The sequence below is a fragment of the Lepus europaeus genome, chromosome 11, assembly GCF_033115175.1.
Source record: "Lepus europaeus isolate LE1 chromosome 11, mLepTim1.pri, whole genome shotgun sequence".
NCBI classification, from domain to species: domain Eukaryota; kingdom Metazoa; phylum Chordata; class Mammalia; order Lagomorpha; family Leporidae; genus Lepus; species Lepus europaeus.
In genome coordinates this window covers 83836755-83857708 of record NC_084837.1, presented here as the reverse complement: position 1 = coordinate 83857708, position 20954 = coordinate 83836755, and the positions used below count along the sequence as shown (strand labels likewise).

The 20954-nt window shown below is 48.8% G+C and overlaps 2 protein-coding genes and 1 long non-coding RNA gene across 4 annotated transcripts in view; 2 read left to right on the top strand and 1 right to left on the bottom strand.

Moving 5' to 3' along the window:
• Nucleotides 1-7292: 7292 nt before the first annotated feature.
• On the bottom strand, nt 7293-10682 carry C2CD4A (C2 calcium dependent domain containing 4A). Its single transcript, XM_062204790.1, has 2 exons — nt 10587-10682; nt 7293-10109 (listed from the first exon to the last, which is right to left on the bottom strand). Exon 2 carries the CDS (start codon nt 10044-10046, stop codon nt 8913-8915), a length of 1134 nt encoding a protein of 377 aa, XP_062060774.1. The 5' UTR covers nt 10047-10109; nt 10587-10682; the 3' UTR covers nt 7293-8912.
• Nucleotides 10683-10885: 203 nt separating this feature from the next.
• On the top strand, nt 10886-14103 carry LOC133769583 (uncharacterized). The gene is made up of 3 exons (XR_009867214.1): nt 10886-11031; nt 13278-13378; nt 13640-14103. It is a non-coding gene; the product is annotated as an uncharacterized LOC133769583 (long non-coding RNA).
• A 3488-nt stretch (nt 14104-17591) lies between these two features.
• Nucleotides 17592-20954, top strand: part of VPS13C (vacuolar protein sorting 13 homolog C) — a 197979-nt gene continuing 194616 nt past the window's right edge. For both annotated transcript variants that reach the window (XR_009867321.1, XM_062206048.1), the window contains exon 1: nt 17592-17754. Coding sequence is in view for 1 of the 2 variants with exons in the window: in XM_062206048.1 (XP_062062032.1) it covers nt 17655-17754 (100 nt within the window). In the remaining variant the exon portion in view is untranslated. The remainder of the gene's footprint in view (nt 17755-20954) is intronic.

The following is a 20954-nucleotide window of genomic DNA, read 5'->3' as shown; positions in this document are numbered from 1 at the left end:
GCAGTTGGTTTTCCACGCGGTGGGCTCCCTGTAGGTCCTCTGTGTCACATCCACTGGATCCGGAAGCGTTTCCTCTGCAGTTTTTTTCTTGAGTCTTTTCCTGAGGCTACAGTAATTCCACTTTTATGAAACTTTATTTTCCCAAACTACGGTGCACGTCCTCACTATCCGCCATCTTGGCTCCGCCCCCCGATGATCTTTTTCTCTTGATCGATTCCTTCCTTCCTTGCTTCCTTCCTTCCTTCCTTCTCTCCTTCCTTTCTTTCTTTCTCTTTCACAGGTAGAGTTATAGACAGTGAGAGAGAGAGAGAGAGAGAGAGAGAGAGAGAGAGAGAAAGAGAGATCTTCCTTCCGTTGGTTCACTCCCCAAATGGCCACCACGGCCAGCACTGTGCTGATCCGAAGCCAAGAGCCAGGTGCTTCTTCCTGGTCTCCCATGTGGGTGCAGGGGCCCAAGCACTTGGGCCATCCTCCACTGCCTTTCCGGGCCACAGCAGAGAGCTGGACTGGAAGAGAAGCAACCGGGACTAGAACCTGGTGCCCAAATGGGATGCTGGTGCCACAGGCAGAGGATTAACCAAGTGAGCCACAGCGCCAGCCCTCTTTCTTTCTTTCAATCACTCTGCCTTTCAAATAAAGAAATGGATTACATTTTTTAAAGATTTATTGATTTATTTGAAAGACACAGTTAGATTGAGATTTTCTATCTGCTTGTTCAGTCCCCAAAAGAACCAGGAGCCAGGAGCTTCATTTGAGTCTCCCATGTGATTGGCAGGGGCCCTGGCACTTGGGCCTGTTTCCACTGATTTCTCAAGTGCATTAGCAGGGAGCTACATTGGAAGTGGAGCAGCCAGGAATCGAACAGGTGTCCATGTGGGATGCTGGCACTACAGGCAGTGGCTTAACTTGTACACCACCACGCCAGCCACCATAACAACTTTCTTTACTTACTGATTTGTTAAGTGCCTGGTTAAGTGCCTAGAGAGGAACAATTAGTTTGGTTTGAGTCCTTATGCACTTCTGATTGTGATGTCTTGCTAATGCACACTCTGGGATGCAGCACGTTTTGCCTCAACCACTTGGGTTTTATTCCTTTGCGGGAGACCTGGATTGAGTTCCTGGCTCCCTGCTTCAGCTTGGTCCAGTCTTGGCTATTGTGGATATTTGAGGAGTGAACCATCAGGTATGAGTTTCTCATTCTTTCTCTCTGAAATAAAATGGAAAGAAAGAAAGGGAGGGAGGGGGGGCCGGTGCTGTGGCGTAGCAGGTAAAGCCGTCGCCTGCAATGCCAACATCCCATATGGGTGGTGGTTCAAGTACCAGCTACTCCACTTCCAGTCCAGCTCTCTGCTGTGGCCTGGAAAAGCAGTAGAAGATGGTTCAAGTCCTTGGGCCTGTGCACCCACGTGGGAAGACCCAGAGGAAGCTCCTGGCTCCTGGCTTCGGATCAGCTCAGCTCTGGCTGTTGTGGCCAATCAATTGGGGAGTGAACCAGTGGATGGAAGACCTCTCTCTCTCTCTCTCCCCCCCCCTCCCTCCTTCTCTCTCTCTCTGCCTCTGCTTCTCTGTGTAACTCTGACTTTTAAATAAATAAATAAATCTTTAAAAAAAGAAAAAAGGGGAGGGAGGAGGGAAGGAAGGAAAGAGTAAAGAAGTGGATGTAAAATCCCTGACATGGTTCTTCTGGAAAACAAAACAAAATGATATGTACTGGATATAATTTGGGGGAGCATATAAACAGAGGTGTATTTGTGAGTCGAGTGGCAGCTAGTAGACAAAGAAAAAACTATAGATCAAAGTGGCAGGAGAACGGTTTTGTTTTGGCCATGCTGATTTTTCTTTCTTTTTTTTTTAACTTTTATTTAATGAATATAAATTTCCAGTGTACAGCTCATGGATTACAATGGCTTCTCCCTCCCATAACTTCCCTCCCACCCGCAACCCTCCCCTCTCCCGCTCCCTCTCCCCTTCCATTTCATGCTGATTTTTCAAGTGTTCTTTAATAATGGAATAACTTGTTAGTTCACTGGAGTGATTTCTATCATGCATATCGAAGCATAAAGGGTGCCAGTCTGGGAGTCAGGAAGTGCCACTCGCCAACAGCATACATCTGGAAAATCCTTTCACTCCGATCTGATCATTTCCTCTGTGAAATGAGGACTCTGAGCAAGTTTTCTCATTTGACTCGTAGTTTTAAATTCTGTCATCTTTTACGGACTTCTTTCTTGTTTATTTAAATAGAGTAAGAAAGTGTTTTATGGACTAGTGCTGTGGCGTAGTGGGTAAAGCCGCTGCCTGCAGCGCTGGCATCCCGTATGGGCGCTGGTTAGAGTCTGGGCTGTTCCACTTCCAATCCAGCTCCTTCTAATGGTCTGGGAAAGCAGCAGAGGATGGCCCAAGTGCTTGGGCCCCTGCACCTATGTGGGAGACCCAGAGGAAGCTCCTGGCTTCAGGTTGGCCCAGCTCTGTCATTGTGGCTATCTGGGGAGTGAGCCAGTGCATGGAAAATTCTCTGTCTCTTTCTGTGTGTGTGTCTCTCTAATCCTGCCTTTCAAATAAATAAATAAATCTTAAAAAAAAAAAAAGGTCAGCAAGGCTAGTCCTCAGTAGAAAGCAGCATGAACACCCAGAGGACCTCCCCTGAAGATTTCTCCCAGGGATACTGGGACCCAAGAAGCAATGGTTCTCGAAACCATTTTACTTAGCTCCAAAATCAAGTTCCATTTCCAAGGCTGCCCTTATGCCTGTTCTCCGCACCCCTCTATGCACCCCACGCTTTGGGTACCTAAGGCCTAGCAGGAGCTCTGGGATCACATAACCTGGTCTGAGTCAGTGCCTTCCCTTCCCCAGCGGCACCATCAAGCTCTTCTCTGAGCAGCAGGATCTACTCAACAAGCACTTCTTCCCATGACTGGCACAAAGGGAGCTAGTGTGTCATGTGCCTACTACGGTGCCTGGAACACAGTGAGTATTAAACAAATGTCAGAACTTTTCTCAATTCCTGATTCCTTCTTTTAAAGATCCCTGTCCAGGGGCTGGTCTGCAGTCACTGCTTGGGCCGACCACATTCCATACTGAAAATCCTGGTTCACGTCCTGGCTAGTCTGCTTTCCATCTAGCTTCCTGCTAGTGCACAGAGGTGCAGATAATAACTCAAGTAATTGGTTCCCTGCCACCCACATGTGAGACCTGGATTGAGTTCTGAGCTCCCAGCTCAGCAGGTATTAGGGGAGTAAACCTGTGCACAAAAGCTCTGTCTGTCTCTTTGCCTTCAGAATCCTTGTCTATAGTACAATTGTGTTATGATTTTGGCAACTTTTTATTGAATGTAGCTTGTGTAACTCTAATATGTAGGGTCACAGCTATAAGTTAAGCGACTACTGCCTGCGAGTCACTGGCTCTGCAGCAGAGGGCTGGCTCTGAGGTCAGCAGTTAGCTCAGATTTCTGCCCCACCAGCTGCAGGGGAATCAGAAAGGAAGGGAGCGGATTGTCGCCTGCTTGCCAACAGTGCTCTGTTAACCCATCTGGAAACAGAGCAAGAGGAGGCTCCAGGCCCCGTCTCTAGTCAGACTTTTCCCTAGGGATGCAATTATTATCTCCTTGACTTGACTTTCACATAATTTGGTCCGGCCGTGTGGAAGAACTCTTTTATTTGCATTGGTTTTTACCAACTAAATTAGTGGCCTTTTAGAAGGAATGGCAACCATTACTGAGCTCTAATGCTATTGAATCAGCACTGAGTATTTAAAAATGCAGAAGTTCCAGGACTTTTAATGAACCCAGGTATTACGTATAGCTCATATCCAGATAATGCTTGCATTTATTTGAAATTCTGTCCCAAATGTGGCCTTTGCCTAATTGCTGTTGCTGCTTTTTTAATTATTAAAGTAAAACTGTGGTCAAAATTCTTTTCTAAAAAGTCTTTCGTCCTTAATTTTAATGAATATGCCACCAAGACGCATGCTTGTTTCATTTAGGAGCCTTTGGACACGTGCACGCAGTGTGTAAATTACAGCCCAGACTCCCTTCCGAGTACAGACTTGTCAGAGTACACTCCTATAATCCTCATAGCATTCCTGTGCAGTGGGTTCCATCGGTAGCTGTGCTGGACAGATTTCTCTAATGTACAGAAGTGACGATAGCATGCTGGGGACGAAGCGTGACCCCTGAGCCTCATGCTCTTCTACTCTGGCCTTAGCAATGGCCAAGAACTTTCCAACCCACGCTGTGCTCACAGTTCTGAAGGGAACTGAAATACATGGTTGTCAGGACGCATAGGCAACAAAAACTGGAACCTTTAAATGAAGTTTTCTTCAAAAAGGAAGTGCAACTAGTGAGTAGGTAGAGAAACTCTCATATGTTGTTGGTGGGAAAGTAAAATGAAACACACACTTTAGTTAAAAGTTTGTCAGGTCTGGCACTGTGGCACAGTGGGTTAACGCCCTGGCCTGAAGCACCAGCATCCCATATGGGCGCCAGTTCGAGCTGCTCTACTTCCAATCCAGCTCTGTGCTATGGCCTGGGAAAGCAGTAGAAGATGGCCCAAGTTCTTGGGCCCCTGCACCCATGTGGGAGACCTGGAAGAAGCTCCTGGCTCCTGGCTTCAGATCGGCACAGCTCCGGCCATCGTGGCCAGTTGGGGAGTGAATGAGCGGATGCAAGATCTCTCTCTCTCTCTCTCTCTGCCTTTCCTCTCTCTGTGTAACTTTGACTTTCAAATAAATAAATAAATCTTTTTTTTTTTTAAAGAGTTTGTCAGGAGGCTGGCGCCATGGCACAGCAGGTTAAAACCCTGGCCTGAAGCACCAGCATCCCATATGGATGCCAGTTCAAGTCCTGGCTGCTCCTCTTCCAATCCAGCTCTCTGCTATGGCCTGGGAAAGCAGTAGAAGATGGCCGAAGTGCTTGGGCCCCTGCACCCGTGTGGGAGACCCAGAAGAGGCACCTGGCTCCTGGCTTTGGATCAGCACAGCTCCGGCTGTTGCAGCCAACTGGGGAGTGAACCAGTGGAAGGAAAACCTTTCTCTCTGTCTCTCCCTCTCACTGTCTGTAACTCCACTTCTCAAATACACAAATAAAAAAAAAAAATCAAAAAAAAAAAAAAAAGAAAAAGAAAAAAAAAACCTGACAGAGCAGTGATTTTTTTTTTTTACTGAATTAATGCCATTTAAACTCTCATATTCCCTATTACATAGATTTTTTTTTCAATGAGTATGTTCAGATATTTAAGCCACCAAGAAGGAGTGGCACTGTGGCATAGTAAGTTAAGTGTCTGTCTGTGATGCTGGCATTCCATGTGGGTGCCGGTTCAAGTCCTGGCTTCTCCATTTCTGATCCAAATCCCCGCTAATGGACCAGAAAAGCAGTGGAAGATGTCCCACGTGTTTGGGCCCCTGTACCCATGTAAAAGACCTGGAGGAAGCTCCTGACTTCGGATCAGCCCAGCTCTGGCCATTGTGCCATTTGTCTCTCCTTCTTTCTGTCTGTAACTCTGCCTCTCAAATAAATAAATAAATAAATAAACCTTAAACACACACACACACACACAAATAGGCAAGATGGTGTAATATAATTTGTGGAGAAGTGGGCATTGCCCATTGAGAAACTAATTCAAAGGAGTTGAAAACATTTTCTCTTCTTATAATCTAAAATATTTTTGGCACCTTCTGCTCTCCTTATCCAATTATTTTTCTGTGTGAATCTTCACTATAAGGTAACATTAGCAACTGTCTTTAAGAACACTGAATTCGGGGCTGGTGTTGCGGCACAGTAGGTTGAACACACTACCTGTAACACTGGCATCCCATGTTAGTGCTGGTTCCTCCAGGCTGCTCCCTTTCTGATCCAGCTCCCTGAAAGTGCACCTGGGAAAGCAGTGGAGGGTGGCCCCAGTGTTAGGGCCCCTGCCACCCATGTGGGAGATCCAGATGAAGTTTCTGGCACCTGGCTTTGAGCTGGTCCAACTCTGACTATTGTGGTCATTTGGAGCTTGAACCAGCAGATGATTCTCTCTCTCTCTCTCTCTCTCTCTCTCTCTCTCTCTCTCTCTCTCTCTCCCTCCCTCCCCTTCCCTCTCTCCCTTCTTCTCTCTCTGTAACTCTGCCTTTCAAATAAATAAAAGTAAGTCTACACAAACCAAAAAGAGAATGCTGAGTTCTAATATAGATTGGTTTTTAGTTGCAAAGGTCTAATACTACATAGTGCTACTGACATGCACATGAGGGCCACCAGGGGGCAGCAAGTATAAGCCACATTTAAATTTACCTCCATAAAGGTTGATGTCATCACATTCCTATTGCAAACAAGATTTCTCAAACGTAAACAATTTAAATAGCTCAGGGATGTAAAATGATTTATGCACAGATCTTTCTCTTTTAATGTAAGTAATGATGAAAAGGCTCATCAGGCTGAAGAGCAAAATAGACTTGGTTCTAGCTCTAGCTCTTTTACTAACATGTAATTTGGAGCAATCTAAAACTTGCCTCTGGTCCACTCTATGATGTATAGATTTAGATAAAATTATTCTTAATGTTCTTTTCAATTCTGAAATTCTATGTTTTGTTTTTAAATATTTATTTATTTGAAGGCAGAATTATAGAGAGGCAGAGAAAGAAAGAGAGAAGACTTCCATCTGCTGATTCACTCCCAGATGGCCTTAACGGCCGGAGCTGGGAGGATCCAAAGCCAGGAGACTAGATCTTCTTCCAGGTCTCCCATGTGGGTGCAGGGGCCCAAGGACTTGGGCCATCTTCTACTGCTTTCCCAGGCCATAGCAGAGAGCTGGATTGGAAGTGGAGCAGCCAGGACTCAAATGGGTACCCATGTAGGATGCCAGCATTGCAGGTGATGTCTTTACCTGCTACACCACAGTACTGGCCCCTATTTAACTTCTTAAAAAAAAAAAAAAACTGGGATGGGCATTGTTATGACAGCATCCCATAACAGAATGCTGTTTTGAGCCATAGCTGCTCTACTGTTGGTCCAGTTTCCTGGTAATATACCTGAGAATGCATGGAAGATGGCCCAGGTATCTAGGCCTCTGCCAACCACATGGGAGACCCAGATGGGGATCCAATCTCCTGCCTTTTGTCTGGTTGCCATTTGGAGAGTGAACCAGTGGATGGAAGATCTCTCTGTCTCCTTTTCTCTGTTGCTCTCTCTTTCAAATTAATTAATTAATAATTATTTTTTAAAAGTCTCATTAATAAAATAACATTCATATAACCTTGTGATAATAGTGGTGGCAACATTTTCTGGAATAACATCTTGCACTTTAAGCCATTAATGCAAATTGTTTTTATTTTTTTAAAAAAAACAGAAAAACTCAACAATATCAGACAGTCAAGTTGTTTTCACAGTTTTCCTTTTAAACCACTACATATGTGAACTCAATAGCAGTTACTCCATCAACATTCTAAAATCATGAAGGTTATACAATTTTTAAAAAATGGTTGGTTTGAAGGCCCAGGGAAATAGTGGGTTTGATTAGATGAAAGGACACATTAGACCAAACTACCACCGTGACTCCATTGTGCAAGTGCTGCCAGCTTCTGAATATGGTTGATTTTGATAGGCTCATTGAGTTTAGAATTATTCTTTGAGATCATTCAAGGGTCTTCCTTAGGAATACCCATCACAATAACCCAGATTCCATCCACGCCTTTGTTGCAAAACTCTCTTCTGGATAGAATTTTTCACAAGCACCCATGATAACACTGTCCACACCTAAAGGGAAAACAGAAACTGTTTCTGAGCCCAGACAGGCCATGGGATCACATTTATACCACCACCCACGCAGTGTACCGTCTTGTACTCCCTCAACCCTCATTTAGGACATGTGCCTTCCAGCATGCCTAAGGAAGGAACCCCTGGCCGTGGGTGCGAGGGCTGAAGGCAAGTCCTTCTCTGGCACAGCACACCAGGACGGCCGCGAGCCAGGGGTGGAAGGATGCTGTAGGCGAGCTCCAGACTGCTGGCCCTGACAGATGAGCTGCCTCCCAGCCCGAAGGCCCGCACCCCCGGGGCCACTCAGCTTCCTCCCCAGACAGTCCTAGACCCACAAGCTGAAGTCAGTGCCCAAGTTACGAGCAGGAGGTGATACCATCTTCATTCCAACCAGTTTGCTAGAGTAAGAGCAATGTGATGTCTCAGAGCAACAACTTCAGAAACTGCCCAGTCTGTTTTAATGAGATGAGCCCTTTGACATGAGTAAAAGATTGCCTAGATTCAGATCATGACTACTCGGGAGTCTATGCCTCAGTAGCCTCATCTGTAAAGTGGGCATAGCATAGCCTACATTTGCTGGCTGTTTGAAGAAGTAATACTTGGAAAGCTATTATGACTATTACTGAAACTTAGAACACTAGTTTAATTTCTCATGTTTCGTTTTCTCTAGTGGTTTTCCAGTGAGGTGTACCTAAGATTTCCACACCGAGATGTTTACTGATAACTCGAAGTGCTTACTGATAACTCGCTGTGCACACTGACAGATCATTTGCTCCTTTTCTTATCTGAGGTCTTCATGCTTCAGATAGGATAAACGCCCTCAGAGGGTCTCGATGGATATTGGGAAATGAACAAACCGAGGACATCAGCAAGTCGATCGCCCAGACACCCTCGGTCCTCACATCTCCTGGGGCTCATGACTTCTCAGCAGCGGCGTGTGGTGCACGTGAAACGCAACTGGCCCCGCACCCAGGGCTACACTGCAGAGCCCCATTCCATTGGCTGCAAATAGTTTTGAAGGTATCTGCGCACAGCACATCCTTTCCTGTGATGGTTACTCCAGGACGACCTCTGTAAGCACTCGACCTAAACAAAGGCCCGATTAGAAAAATCGCGCGTTTCTTTTGTACACTGTGGCTGTCAGCGTCCGCGTGTCCGCCAGTCCTCCGGCGGGCAGACAGCGTCCTCAGAGGAGCAGCAGCGAGCCCAGCGGCAGCTCGCCCTGGCCCAGCCGGCGGCCCCGCTCCAGGCCGCGGCCCTTGTTCTCGGCCTTGACGCGCACGGCCAGGCGGCGCACCTGCTCCTCCGTGAGGCCGTCGAAGCAGAAGTCCTGGTCCAGGGCGCCCTTGCGGCTGCGGCCCAGCACGGCGCGGCGCGCCTTGCGCGCGGAGCCCGGCGCCTGCAGGACCAGGCTGACGCGGCAGCAGACGGCGCGGGGCTCGGGGCCGCCCCCGGCCGGGCCCTCGGCGCGGAGCAACCGGACGCGGAGGCGCCCGCTGCCCGGACAGTACTCGGCGGCCAGGCGCAGCGCGCAGCCGGCGCGCCCCAGAGCCACGGTGCCCTCGGCCTCCAGGCGCTCGGGTCGCGGGCCCGGGGGCGGCGACGGGGACACGGGGGCCGGGGCCGGGGCCCCGGGGTGGGCGCCGCGCTCCTCGTCTTCGTCCCCGCTGGAAACGGAGCGGGCGCGGTCCAGGCCGGGGCTGCCCCGGGCCCGCAGCGCGCGGCTCAGCAGCCCGTGGGGGGCGCGCAGGAGGCAGCGGCCGCGGAGCCGCGGGGCGAGCGCTTCCTGGGGCGGCCGGTGGCCGCCGGGGGCTGCGGGGCTGGTGGCGAGCGCCGCGCTCAGCGCTCGCGGGCAGCGCGGGGCCACGAGCGCGCCGTCTCCTCCTCCCCCTCCTCGACCGCCGCCGCCGTAGGTGTGAGCCCGGGGGCGGAGCGCCGCGGCACCACGGCTGCCGAGGAAGAGCGACTCCTTGCGGCGGGTGTGCGGGCTCTCGAGCAGCGCGCAGAAGCCGTAGGCGGTGCGGGCGCGGGGCAGGTGCGGCAGCGAGAGCGCGGCCTGCGAGCGCGGGTCCCAGTCGGTGCGGCCGGCGCTCTCATCGGTCCCTGCCTCCTCGCTCCAAGAATTCCGGAGCGCGGCCAAGGCCAGGCTGGGTTCGAGTCTTGGCGGGATGCAGAACTCAGGGATGCGATCAGGGGTGAGCACGTTCATGCATGCGATGGGCGTGCGGGGCCTGGCCAGGCGAGCCCGGCCGGGGAAAAATCCATCTCCGCTCCTCAGGAGACGCTCGGGACTCCAGCGGAGTCGCTCCAGGCACCACATTGGGCGTCAGGTGCAGGATCGGGGTGGGGGAGTGGGGGCGGCCCTCCGCTGCAGCTGGTTAGCCTGCAAACCACAAGCGCACAGCTGCTGTCAGAGCTAGTCCCACCGGGCGCAGTCGTTTCTGTTCCCCCTCTTACTCCTCGGGGTGTTTCCCCCTGCCTCCCGGGTAAGTGGCAAACTGCACCTCACTTCCCTAGTTTCTCGGTGATTAAAAACCAACCGTCTTCCCCCCCTATGCAGTCTCGGCTGCATGTGCACTTTGGGGCTGCTTGTTTTAAATGTTCATTCGCCCCGCTGGCCCCGAAGTGCTGGCTTCTTTGATCGCTGTGTCCTCGGTGCGGAGAGGCGCTTTGCTTTGTGCGACCGTTTTCTCAGTTCTTAAGGGAGTTTTGTACTCGAGTCCACAGCGAAAATTAAAATAAGGATCATCCCTTGCAGGAAACTGAGGCTTATTCTCTCCTTTAAGACGTAAAGAGCCCCTTCCTCCCAGCTCCCGCCCCTGGGAGGATTAAGCAAACGGATGGGTCCCTGGTAAGGTACCTGGGGTTTGGAGCCAGGCGGGTGTCCACAGCGTTCTGCCCGGGGCACCGAGTGGGCGAGACGCGCAGTCTCTGAAATTCAAAGCGCGCGCGGCGGGGTTCAGCACCCGGACCCAAGGACAGCGGGTCCGAGCTTTTATATCCGCTGCGGGCAGCGCGGGCCAATGGGCCAGCCTCGGAGCGCTGCCGCCTGGTAACCTGACTCCAGGCCCGCCTCTTTCCCGCTGCCACGTGGCTGGATCAGCGGCGCGGGTCTGGAGCCCTGGTTCTTTATCTTGCAACAGGTGGAGGTGTGGGAAGCTCCGATCAGGTTTCTCTTTCCTTACGGGCAAAAGCGGGTTAAGTTTCGATGGTATCGCGGCATCACTGTGGAGACCACCGCACACAGTGATTGTGAACGCGTGGAAGCATTCTACTTCCTCCAAGAAAATGAAGACGGAAGTTGGGTTTGTTTCTTAGCCAATACCCTTCCTCAAATCCAGCAGTCCCCGTGGCGCGTCTCGGGAAGTTCTTGGTTTTGTGCCTTGCAGTCCTGGTGTTAAATGCCTTTTTTTTTTTTTTTTTTTTTGACAGGCAGAGTGGACAGTGAGAGAGAGAGAGAGAGAGAGAGAGAGAGAAAGGTCTTCCTTTTGCCGTTGGTTCACCCTCCAATGGCCGCCGCGGTTGGCGCATCGCGCTGATCCGAAGCCAGGAGCCAGGTGCTTCTCCTGGTCTCCCATGCGGGTGCAGGGCCCAAGCACTTGGGCCATCCTCCACTGCCTTCCCGGGCCACAGCAGAGAGCTGGCCTGGAAGAGGGGCAACCAGGATAGAATCCGGCGCCCCAACCGGGAATAGAACCCGGTGTGCCGGTGCCGCAAGGTGGAGGATTAGCCTGTTAAGCCACGGTGCTGGCCATTAAATGCTTTTTGTTGGTCACTGGCCACTATGGGTTTGGGCAGACCTTAAGGGGTGCTGGAAACTTTGTATCTTGCACTGGGTGGGGTTACAGTGGTGTGATGTATGGTATTTAAAAAAAAAGTCATCTAGTGTACACTTAAGATAGGGCACTTTATTGTAGGTGTGTTGTGCCTCCGATTAGAAAAATCTCAACCGCCGGCGCCGTGGCTTAACAGGCTAATCCTCCGCCTTGCGGCGCCGGCACACCGGGTTCTAGTCCCGGTCGGGGCACCGATCCTGTCCCGGTTGCCCCTCTTCCAGGCCAGCTCTCTGCTGTGGCCAGGGAGTGCAGTGGAGGATGGCCCAAGTGCTTGGGCCCTGCACCCCATGGGAGACCAGGAGAAGCACCTGGCTCCTGCCATCGGAACAGCGCGGTGCGCCGGCCGCAGCGCGCCTACCGCGGCAGCCATTGGAGGGTGAACCAACGGCAAAAAGGAAGACCTTTCTCTCTGTCTCTCTCTCTCACTGTCCACTCTGCCTGTCAAAAAATAAAAAAAAATAAAAAAAAAAAAAAAGAAAAAATCTCAACCTGCTTCTGAAACCAAGTGTGCTGATTTTTTGACTGGATGAATGTAGTTTCAATGACATCTGTGCTGTTCGACTCATCCTTGGGAGGCCCCCTGACCACATGTGGCCTTTCTAGGCTGTGTCCACGCAACAGATCCTTTTTCTTCCTTTCCAGAACTAACCTGTGTTCATTCTGTAAGAGTTGCTTCCCATTAGTTCAGGCTGAAGGAGATCTGTGGCATTTTGAGCGGAGTTTGGCAGTGTGTTATTTCCACTTTGGAGACTATCTTGCAAATTAATTACTTTTCCAAGTAATATTCAATGAATTCAGCTGCATTCATGCAAATACGTGTTCAGGATACACACACACACACACACACACTCATTTTTATCTAGTTTCCAGGACATAAAGGCACTGAGACAGTTGGTTTAGTGATGGTCTATAGAACTGTCACAAAACCCTGTACATTTTGATCATCCTTGTTTTATAAATGAGAGACACTTTGAGAGGTTCATTAACTTGTCCAGAATCACAAAATGATGGGAAATAATACCTACTAATGGGTATAAATTGGCATAGGGAGTAAATAAACTATTTTTTTGCTGTGTCTAGAGCGTGATAAGTGCTAAATACACAGAAGCAGTATTAATAATAAAGTGGAAGGGGCATTGTAGAATATAGTGGTTAAGGAAAAATAGATCTTAAATTGTATCTCATTTTGATTCCACAATGGTGGCCACTCTGACCTTGAGCAAGTTACTTAATCTTTCTATAAACCTCAATATCAAATGTAAAAATGATAATAGTATCCACCTGCAGGTACCATAGAGTTGTCAAGAGTATTATGCACATCAGAGTTTAGCTTAGAGACTGATAAGCACAATGTCAGATATGAAACTTATTTTTTATTACAGAAGAGAGCAAATGCTCATTAATTCATTTGAGCCAGTATTTTATGAATGCTTCTTGGGTTCCTGCCATCACGCTGGGCAAGTGAATCCAGGATGTACAAGACTGGATCAGCTATGTACATCCATCAGAAAAGGGAAGAAATGGTGAGATGAGATAGCAAAGACGCTATTGAATGTTATTTATATATATTCTCTGGGGGAAGTATTAGTGGGTCCCTGGGTTTTACTTGCCCTGTAGTAGCTACTTCTATCTCTTGGTATCTCTAGCCAGGGCTAAATCTGTGGGGGCATGATTACCTAATTATATATTCAAGGGTCATATGCCTGTGCTCTCAGTTTTTCTCAGGAGACAAGCTGCTGTTGGCTTTACAAGTGACATCTCAGAGACCCTGTAGTTCAAAAGAGGACAGATCAGAGCTCACAATCAGAAAATTTGGGTAAGAAGTTAAGCAAATTTATTTAACATGTTTGAGTCCAAGGTGTAAAGTGGGGTTAATAATACCTACCACGTAAAATTGTTCTAAGAGTCAAAAAGATATGTGTGAAAATGATTGTCAAAGTGTAAGTGCCAGTTAACAGCTGTTATTATTGTTATGTATGTTTGCTTGGTCAAAGATTAGCTGATGCACACACAGATTCATTCAACAACATTTCTCTGTCCAGCCAACCAAAGCAAATTTGTTTTGTTTTGCCAACAGTTCATCTTCAGTAACACCTTGGAAGCATTTCCTGTGGAAGACTTCTTGCAAACAGGAGAGATGTGTCCTTACGTGACTGGTTCCCTGTGACCACGTTAAGCCTTATGTTTTACTTAACACGGAAGTGTGAGCTGTCCAGTACTTGGGAGGATAGTTCAACAGGGTTAGGCCAAATACCTGGACATGCAAAAATCCTCAGAGGAAGACTGTGGCCATTTGAGCTCACAGTGTGAGCCACAGAACATCCGGTCATGGAGCTGGAAAACAATTCAGTGAAGTAGACATAAACAAGGGCCCATTTGGGAGAGACCAGAGGTATGCACAGAGTGAAAAGAAATGAAGCAGACTCACACACCTGTGTATAGAAGGCTGCATTTCAAGGAAAGGAAGAAGAGGTTATGACCAATAAAAGGCAAGTGTTCGGGCTTATACAGAGATTTCAACACCTCAAGTATGTTGTAAAGAATACAAATCTGGGAGTCCAGGCAGGGCTTTTAACTCAGACCAGTCAGTAACTGATGGGGCTTTATTCTCTCTGGCACCCAGTTCTGTCTGTCAAGTGAGGTTTGGGTTACCCAGATGATCTAAAGCGGCCTTCTGGCTCTGAATTGTGCAGTCTATTCCTGTGCTTGCTCCAGGTTGACCTGGCTCCATTTTTACACAGGCCATCGTGCTGTGGCTTATATTAGCTTCCCCCTACATTTCCTGCTATCTTTTTCTGCCCAAATCCTTTTTGTTTTTCTTCAGAAACTCCAGGGGTTGAGAAATGGAGTGCAAGGTAGTTTGAAGTTAGAATTTTCTTACTTTTAAAGAGTTGTTCATTAGTAAAAAAAGTCCTCTAATTTTGACTTTTGTTGTAGCTGTGTTTATTACTCAGTCCCTCATTGTAGTTTAATTTTTAACTGCCTTTGTTAGCCTTCTTGTTCTTAAGCTGGAATGTGGGGAAGAACTTTAAGAATGAGAATATTCATATTTTCTTCAGATAACCTGTGCATGCAAATTGTTTCTGGCATAGTACCAGAAAGTGTACCAGGGTGCTACTGGTGTTTCCTGACATTATAGCTTGTTTCAAATTGGGATTGGGAATTTCTGACTTCTTAATGAAATAAGAGTTGAGGCATTATTGTATACATCTAATACCAATCTCTCAATACATGCTAATAGTGGAAAATACTGAAATTCAAAAACTATATTATAGTAACAGCATTGTACTTTTTTTTCTTTAAAGATTTCTGTATTTATTTGAAAGGCAGAGTGACAGAGGGAGAAGCAGACATCTGCCATCTGCTGGATCACTCCCCAAATGGCTGCAAACAGTCAAGTCTGGACTAGACGGAAGCCAAGAACTCCGTCCTGGTCGGCTATGTGGGTGGAAGAGACCCCAGCACTGGGGCCATCATCTTCTGCCTCCTAAACTCATTAGCAGGGAGCTGGATTGGAAGTGGGGCAGTCAGGACTGGAAGCAGCACTGATACAGGATGCCAGCCAGCATCCTAAGCTGACTCCACTGCACCACAATGCTGTCCCCTGTACTAAAAATTTTTAGCTTACTTTTCTGAGGGATGTTTTATTCTGCCATTATTCAGAGTGATATTTCTGAGAAATAGTAGCTTAGCTGTGATTAAATGTACTTACTGAAAGAGAAAATATGACACTGCTCAGGGAAGCAATGAACAGCTGCTGTGTGCTTTAGGGTAAGTCATTTAGCATTCCCGAGCTTAAGTTTTCTATAGAGTGTGGACAATACTACCTGCATTACTTACCCCACAGGTCTTTTTGTGATCTATGTAATATGCCTGCGTTGGCATACTGGTAAGATTATAGCTCATGAGGTGGAACTGAAAGATAAAATTCAGGTTAAGTATTCCTAATACAAAATGCTCAGAAATCTGAAACCTTATGAGCGCCAACATGACAGTCAAAAGAACTTTAGATTAGGTTTTGCAACATTTCAGTTTTTTGTTAGAGAACTTTGGTGAAGTCTATGTAATTATTTCACTACCCCCCAAATGCCAAAATCTGAAACATTTCTGGTCCCAACCAATAAAGGATACTCAGCCTGTAAAATGAAATGAGGCATATAAAAAGCCCAGTTTGCTGCAATGGCCAGAGCTGTGCCGATCAGAAGCCAGGAGCCAGGAGCTTCTTCCGGGTCTCCCACGCAGGTGTAGGGGCCCAAGGACTTGGACCATCTTCTATTACTTTCCCAGGCCACAGCAGAGAGCTGGACTGGAAGAGGAGCAGCTGGGACCCAGTATGTTCTTGAGCAGGTGACTAAGTTGAGGTCAGGTGTGCTTTGGGAAACTAATTCTGATGTCAGCGTGAACAAGAGATTGGAGCAAGGCAAATCTGGAGACTGGGAGAACCATCAGGGTGACTGCATGGTATAGGGAAGATATGAGAATTTAGGAGCTAAGGGAAAAACAGAATAGATAGGTATGGCAGTCATTGCGTTGTGCGTCAAAGTGTCCCCTAACTGGGCGGTGCTGTGGTGTAGTGGTGGAGCCACTGCCTGCAGTGCTGGCATCCCATATGGGTAACGGTTGCAGACCCAGCTGCTCCACTTACAATCTGCTGTGGCCTGGGAAAGCAGTAGAAGATGGCCCTAGTGCTCGGGCCCCTGCATCCATATGGGAGACCCAGAATAAGCTCCTGGATCCTGATCAGTGCAGCTCTCGTTGCTGCCAAGTGGGGAGTAAACCAGCAGATGGAAGACATCTCTCTCTCTCTCTCTGGCTCTCTTTCTGTGCAACTCTTTCGGATAAATCAATCTTAAAAAAAAGTGCCTCCTAGGTATTTGGGTTAGTGGAAAAACAAACAGTTAAGGATCCCCCCCCCCCCCCCCCCCCCCCGCAGGAGTGAAAGAGGAGGTGGATATTTATAAACCTGTTAATACTCTGGTTCCTTCTTTTAGTTATTTTGTTTTTCCATCTCCAGCACTTTCAGGAAATGTTCTATTTGATCCTGTAGAAGCCGATTTAAACAACAATACAGCCTTTCTCTTTCAGACCTATCCTAGCAAAGCACTTAATAAATCCTGTGTCTATGCTCAGCATTTCTTAGTTTCTGTTTACTGTTGCTCCACAGTTTTTTTTTTTTGAAACAAATTTTAGAAAAAAAAAAAATTTCCATTTCTCTCACGAGATCTGGTTTGTCAGGGGGTGGTTGCATTTCACCAGGACCTTGCGGTACACGAGCCGCGCTCTGAATGGCTGGTCGGCCCAGGGACAGTTCCACGCCAGCATAGAAGAAAGTGACCTAAATAACGGCTAACCCGCATTCACAGGGGAGAAGGGGAAGAAAAAAAAAAAAAAAGGGAAGTGCTCCGGTCTGGAAAGGGCTGACTCTGCAGCCACCCCGAGCAGTGCCCACACGGTCTTCCGTCCAGAGGCGGCTCCGCTCCGCCTCCTCACCCCGTAGTCAGGGGTGCTTTCCAGACCCACAGGCAGCCGAGACCTCGCCCCAGGCGCCGGACAGGAAGCCGGGGTCTCCTTTCCTTTGCTTAGGAGACTCCCAGCGTGGGCAGCCGCGCACGCCGGCTCCGGGCCAAGCTCCCGGGGTCGCCCTCGCTCGGGCAGTGATCTCCTCCGGCCCTAGGTCAGCAGTAGGCGACGGAGGGCTCGCAGAGCGGCCCCGTAGATGTCCAGGCGCCTAGGGACGCCTGCGCGCCCTTTTCCTTCTCGAATGTTCTCTGTGTCGTATAGGCCGCCCGGGCACAGGTGCTACAGCGGGCGCTGAAACCAACTTCCTGGGGGCTCCAGCCGGAGGGGTCTGCTGCACCTCGGAGGCCGCGGCGTCCTGCCGGGGCCCACGCACTTCTGGCGCGCCGGCGGCGGCGACGGCGACGGCGGCGGCGGCGGCGGCGGCAACGCGCCTGCGCACACGCGGGGTCACGCGCGCGGCGCGGGGGCGGGCTGGCGCCGGAGGGGCTGTCATTCGCGGTCCGGGTCGCCGCCCTCCGCTGCGCCCAGTGGGTTCCGGCTCCTCCTCCTCCTCCCTCCGCCTCAGCCCCACCATGGTGCTGGAGTCGGTGGTCGCGGACCTGCTGAACCGCTTCCTGGGGGACTACGTGGAGAACCTGAACAAGTCGCAGCTGAAGCTGGGGATCTGGGGCGGTGAGTGGAGCGGGGCGCGGCCGGCGGCCGCTGAGGGGCCCCGGTGCCCCCCACCCGCCGGGGACGCCACCTCCGGAGCGTGTCAGGTGCGGGGCGCGGGGAGCCTCTGTCCGTTCCTGCCTCCCGCGGCTTCCCGGGATTCGCAGGTCGCGGGGAGATGCTGCGGGGTCACGCCCGCGCTGTCCAGATTCCCACCTCCCCTGTCCCCCCACGGCCGGGGTCTGCCTTGCTCTGCGCTGCCCACCTCGGGGGTCCTCCCGTTGCGTCCTTCCCGGCCCCTTTAGCGCCGCAGCCTTACCCAAAAAAACCCCAAAAACCATTTCTGCGTGCGTCTCGGTGGAGTGACCACAGCTTCGTGACCATGGCCCAGTAAAGTGGCACCCAGGAACAAGAAGAGGAAGGTTGCCCCTCGCTGTTGTCTTCTTGGTACCAGGCACTGCAGGGTTGGAGAGGGGAGAGACGGGAAGCGCCTTCAGAAAGGCGTGCCCCTAGGGATTCCTACTGTCAATGCTTTTAGCTTTTGAAGAAGTCATTTCTTAATACTTTTCTCTTAACGTGAAGAGGGCTTTCAGTTTTGTTTTGGAAGGATAGAGAGAAATTCAAGCCGTGACCAGCATCATCGTTAATTAGATGCCTGCTTGGTTGCATGCCCAGGAATTCGTGCCAACGTTTTTTATGCTGGAGATTAAGTGGGGGAAAGCTAGACAATCAGTAGTATGTTTGCTTATCCTGCAAAGAGCTAAATTAGTTGCTTGAATTAACGTGTTAAGGTTTGAGGATATTGGATACTTTCTCACTCTAAAAAAGTTTGGCGGATTTTGTCACCTTTGGAGAGAAACCAAAACAACTGTTTAAATGAATGAAACTGCCTTTAATTCGGTCAGCTAGTCGTTACATACCTGTGCTGTTCATTAGGGCAGCCACTAACCACTGTAGCTAGTGAGCACTTGCAGTGTGTGGATCCTTTGAATTGCGATATTCTACAAGCATAAAAAGCACAGCGCTTTTGAATATGTTTATTTCTTTTAATGAAATGAAGGAAGTGTAATATTAATAACTTTCGTTGCGATGAGAATATTTGTATTGGGTTAAGTTAAATGTATTATTAAAACCCATTTGCCCTCTTCCTACTGTTCTTTTGGCGTGGCTCTTAAACTTTGTAATTATAAAATTTGTAATTATATGCGTGGAGCATATGTTTATGTTGAGCCGTGCTGTTACAGAACCGTGAATGCTGCCAGGAACTGTGGAGAGGACCCAGGTCCTTGATCATATGATTGGTTCACGGTGGTTTGTCCAACAATGCGTAATTTTGTTTACTCTTTCCTCCCACCACTAAATACAATGCGGAAGGGAAGTGAAGACAGACCTTTCAGAATTAAGTATCCAGTGCCTTCTGGGGAGATCAAGGGTTTCTTTGGAATATTGGCAATGTCGCCATATATTCCTTGTGATTAGTAAACATTATTTGAAATATGTGAAAGCTGAGGGTTGGCAAATCTGCAATCTGAGAAATCGTTGGGTTTTGGACCTGGTAGGTTGCTGTGTTGGCAAATCATTTACCTTACTGCACCTTAGTTTCTTCATCTTAGTTTACACTTGGTTAGTTTATTTCCCAGGAGATACTTGGCAAAGTCAGAGATATTTTTTGCTTGTCACAGTGAGAGATGTGTGCTACTGGTACGTACTGGGTAGAGCTAGCGACACCACACTGTAAAGATCCTCGTATGCAGACAACAGCTCTTTGCAACAAAGAATTATTCAGCCTTAAATGTTAGTTGAGAAACCCTGCCCTAAGGAGAATACCAAGTTTTTCTTCTGCTTTAAGAGGAGGCCTTCTGAGTGTTGAACCAACTATCATAAGGAGTAAATAAAGGACTTAGGGTGTGTGTTGCTCTTATGAAATGTATAACTTGAGAGAGAGAAGTCTTAGGAAGTGACTGAAAGTTATCAAGTTGGTAAGAATGCATGATCTTTGGGTGATCTCAGGAAGTTGCTTACCATTCAGAATACTGTAACATGATTTGAAAAATGCACACATTCATACATGTATAGGCACTGGCAATGAAATCTACAATAGGCAAAAATTATTCAAATGTCAAGAATTAGAAATGTTGCCTTTATTTAATTGTATTTTTTAAATGTTTTATTTAGAGGTTGGGATTATGGCATAGAGGGTAAAGCTGCTGCCTGCAGTGCCAGCATCCCATATGGGTGCCGGTTTGAGTCCTGACTGCTCCACTTCTGATCTGGCTCTCTGCTGTGGCCTGGGAAAGCAGTAGAAGGTGGCACAAGTCCTTGGGCCCCTGCACCCACGTGGAAGAAGCTCCTGGCTCCTGGCTTCAGGTCAGCCCAACTCTGGCCATTGCAGCCATCTGGAGAGTGAACCAGTGGATGGAAGACCTCCCTCTCTCTTTCTGCCTCTGCCTGTTTGTAACTCTGTCTTTCAAATAAATAAATAAATCTAAAAAAATTAAACATTTTATTTATTTATTTGAAAGGCAGAGTGATGACTGTGTGGAGGGAGGGAGAAGGAGAAAGGAAGGAAGAGAGAGCAACAGAGAGAGAGAGATCTTCCCAATTGCTGGTTTGCTCCCCAAATCTCCGTAATGGCTTGGGCTGGGCCAGGCTGAAGCCACGAACCCTGAACTCCATCCTGGTCTCCTGTCTGGGTGGCAGGGATCTGAGTGCTTGGACATCACCTGCTGCCTCTCGGGGCATGCATTTGAAGGAAGCAGGATCAGAAGCAGAGCAGGGACTCCACCCTAGGCACTCTGATATGGGACATTTGCCTTCCAAGCAGGGTCTTAACTGCTGTTCCCAACACCCACCTCCCTGGATAGTGCCTTTAAGTTGGAGCTGAGAAAAACAAAACAGCTGCCATCTTTTTTCCTGTTTCTACCTTTTTTTCTTAAAGATTTATTTATTTATTTGAAAGGCAGAGTTACAGAGAGGCAGAGGCGGAGAGAGAGATCTTCCATCCGCAGGTTTACTCTCCAAATGGCTGCAATGGCCGGAGCTGCACTTATCTGAAGCCAGGAGCCAGGAGCTTCTTCTGGGTCTCCCAAGGACTTGGGCCATCTTCTGCTTCTTTCTCAGCCTGTAGCAGAGAGTGGGATTGGAAGTGGAGCAGCTGGCACTTGAACCGGTGCCCATATGGGATGCTGGCGTTGCAGGTGGCGGCTTTACTTGCTACACCA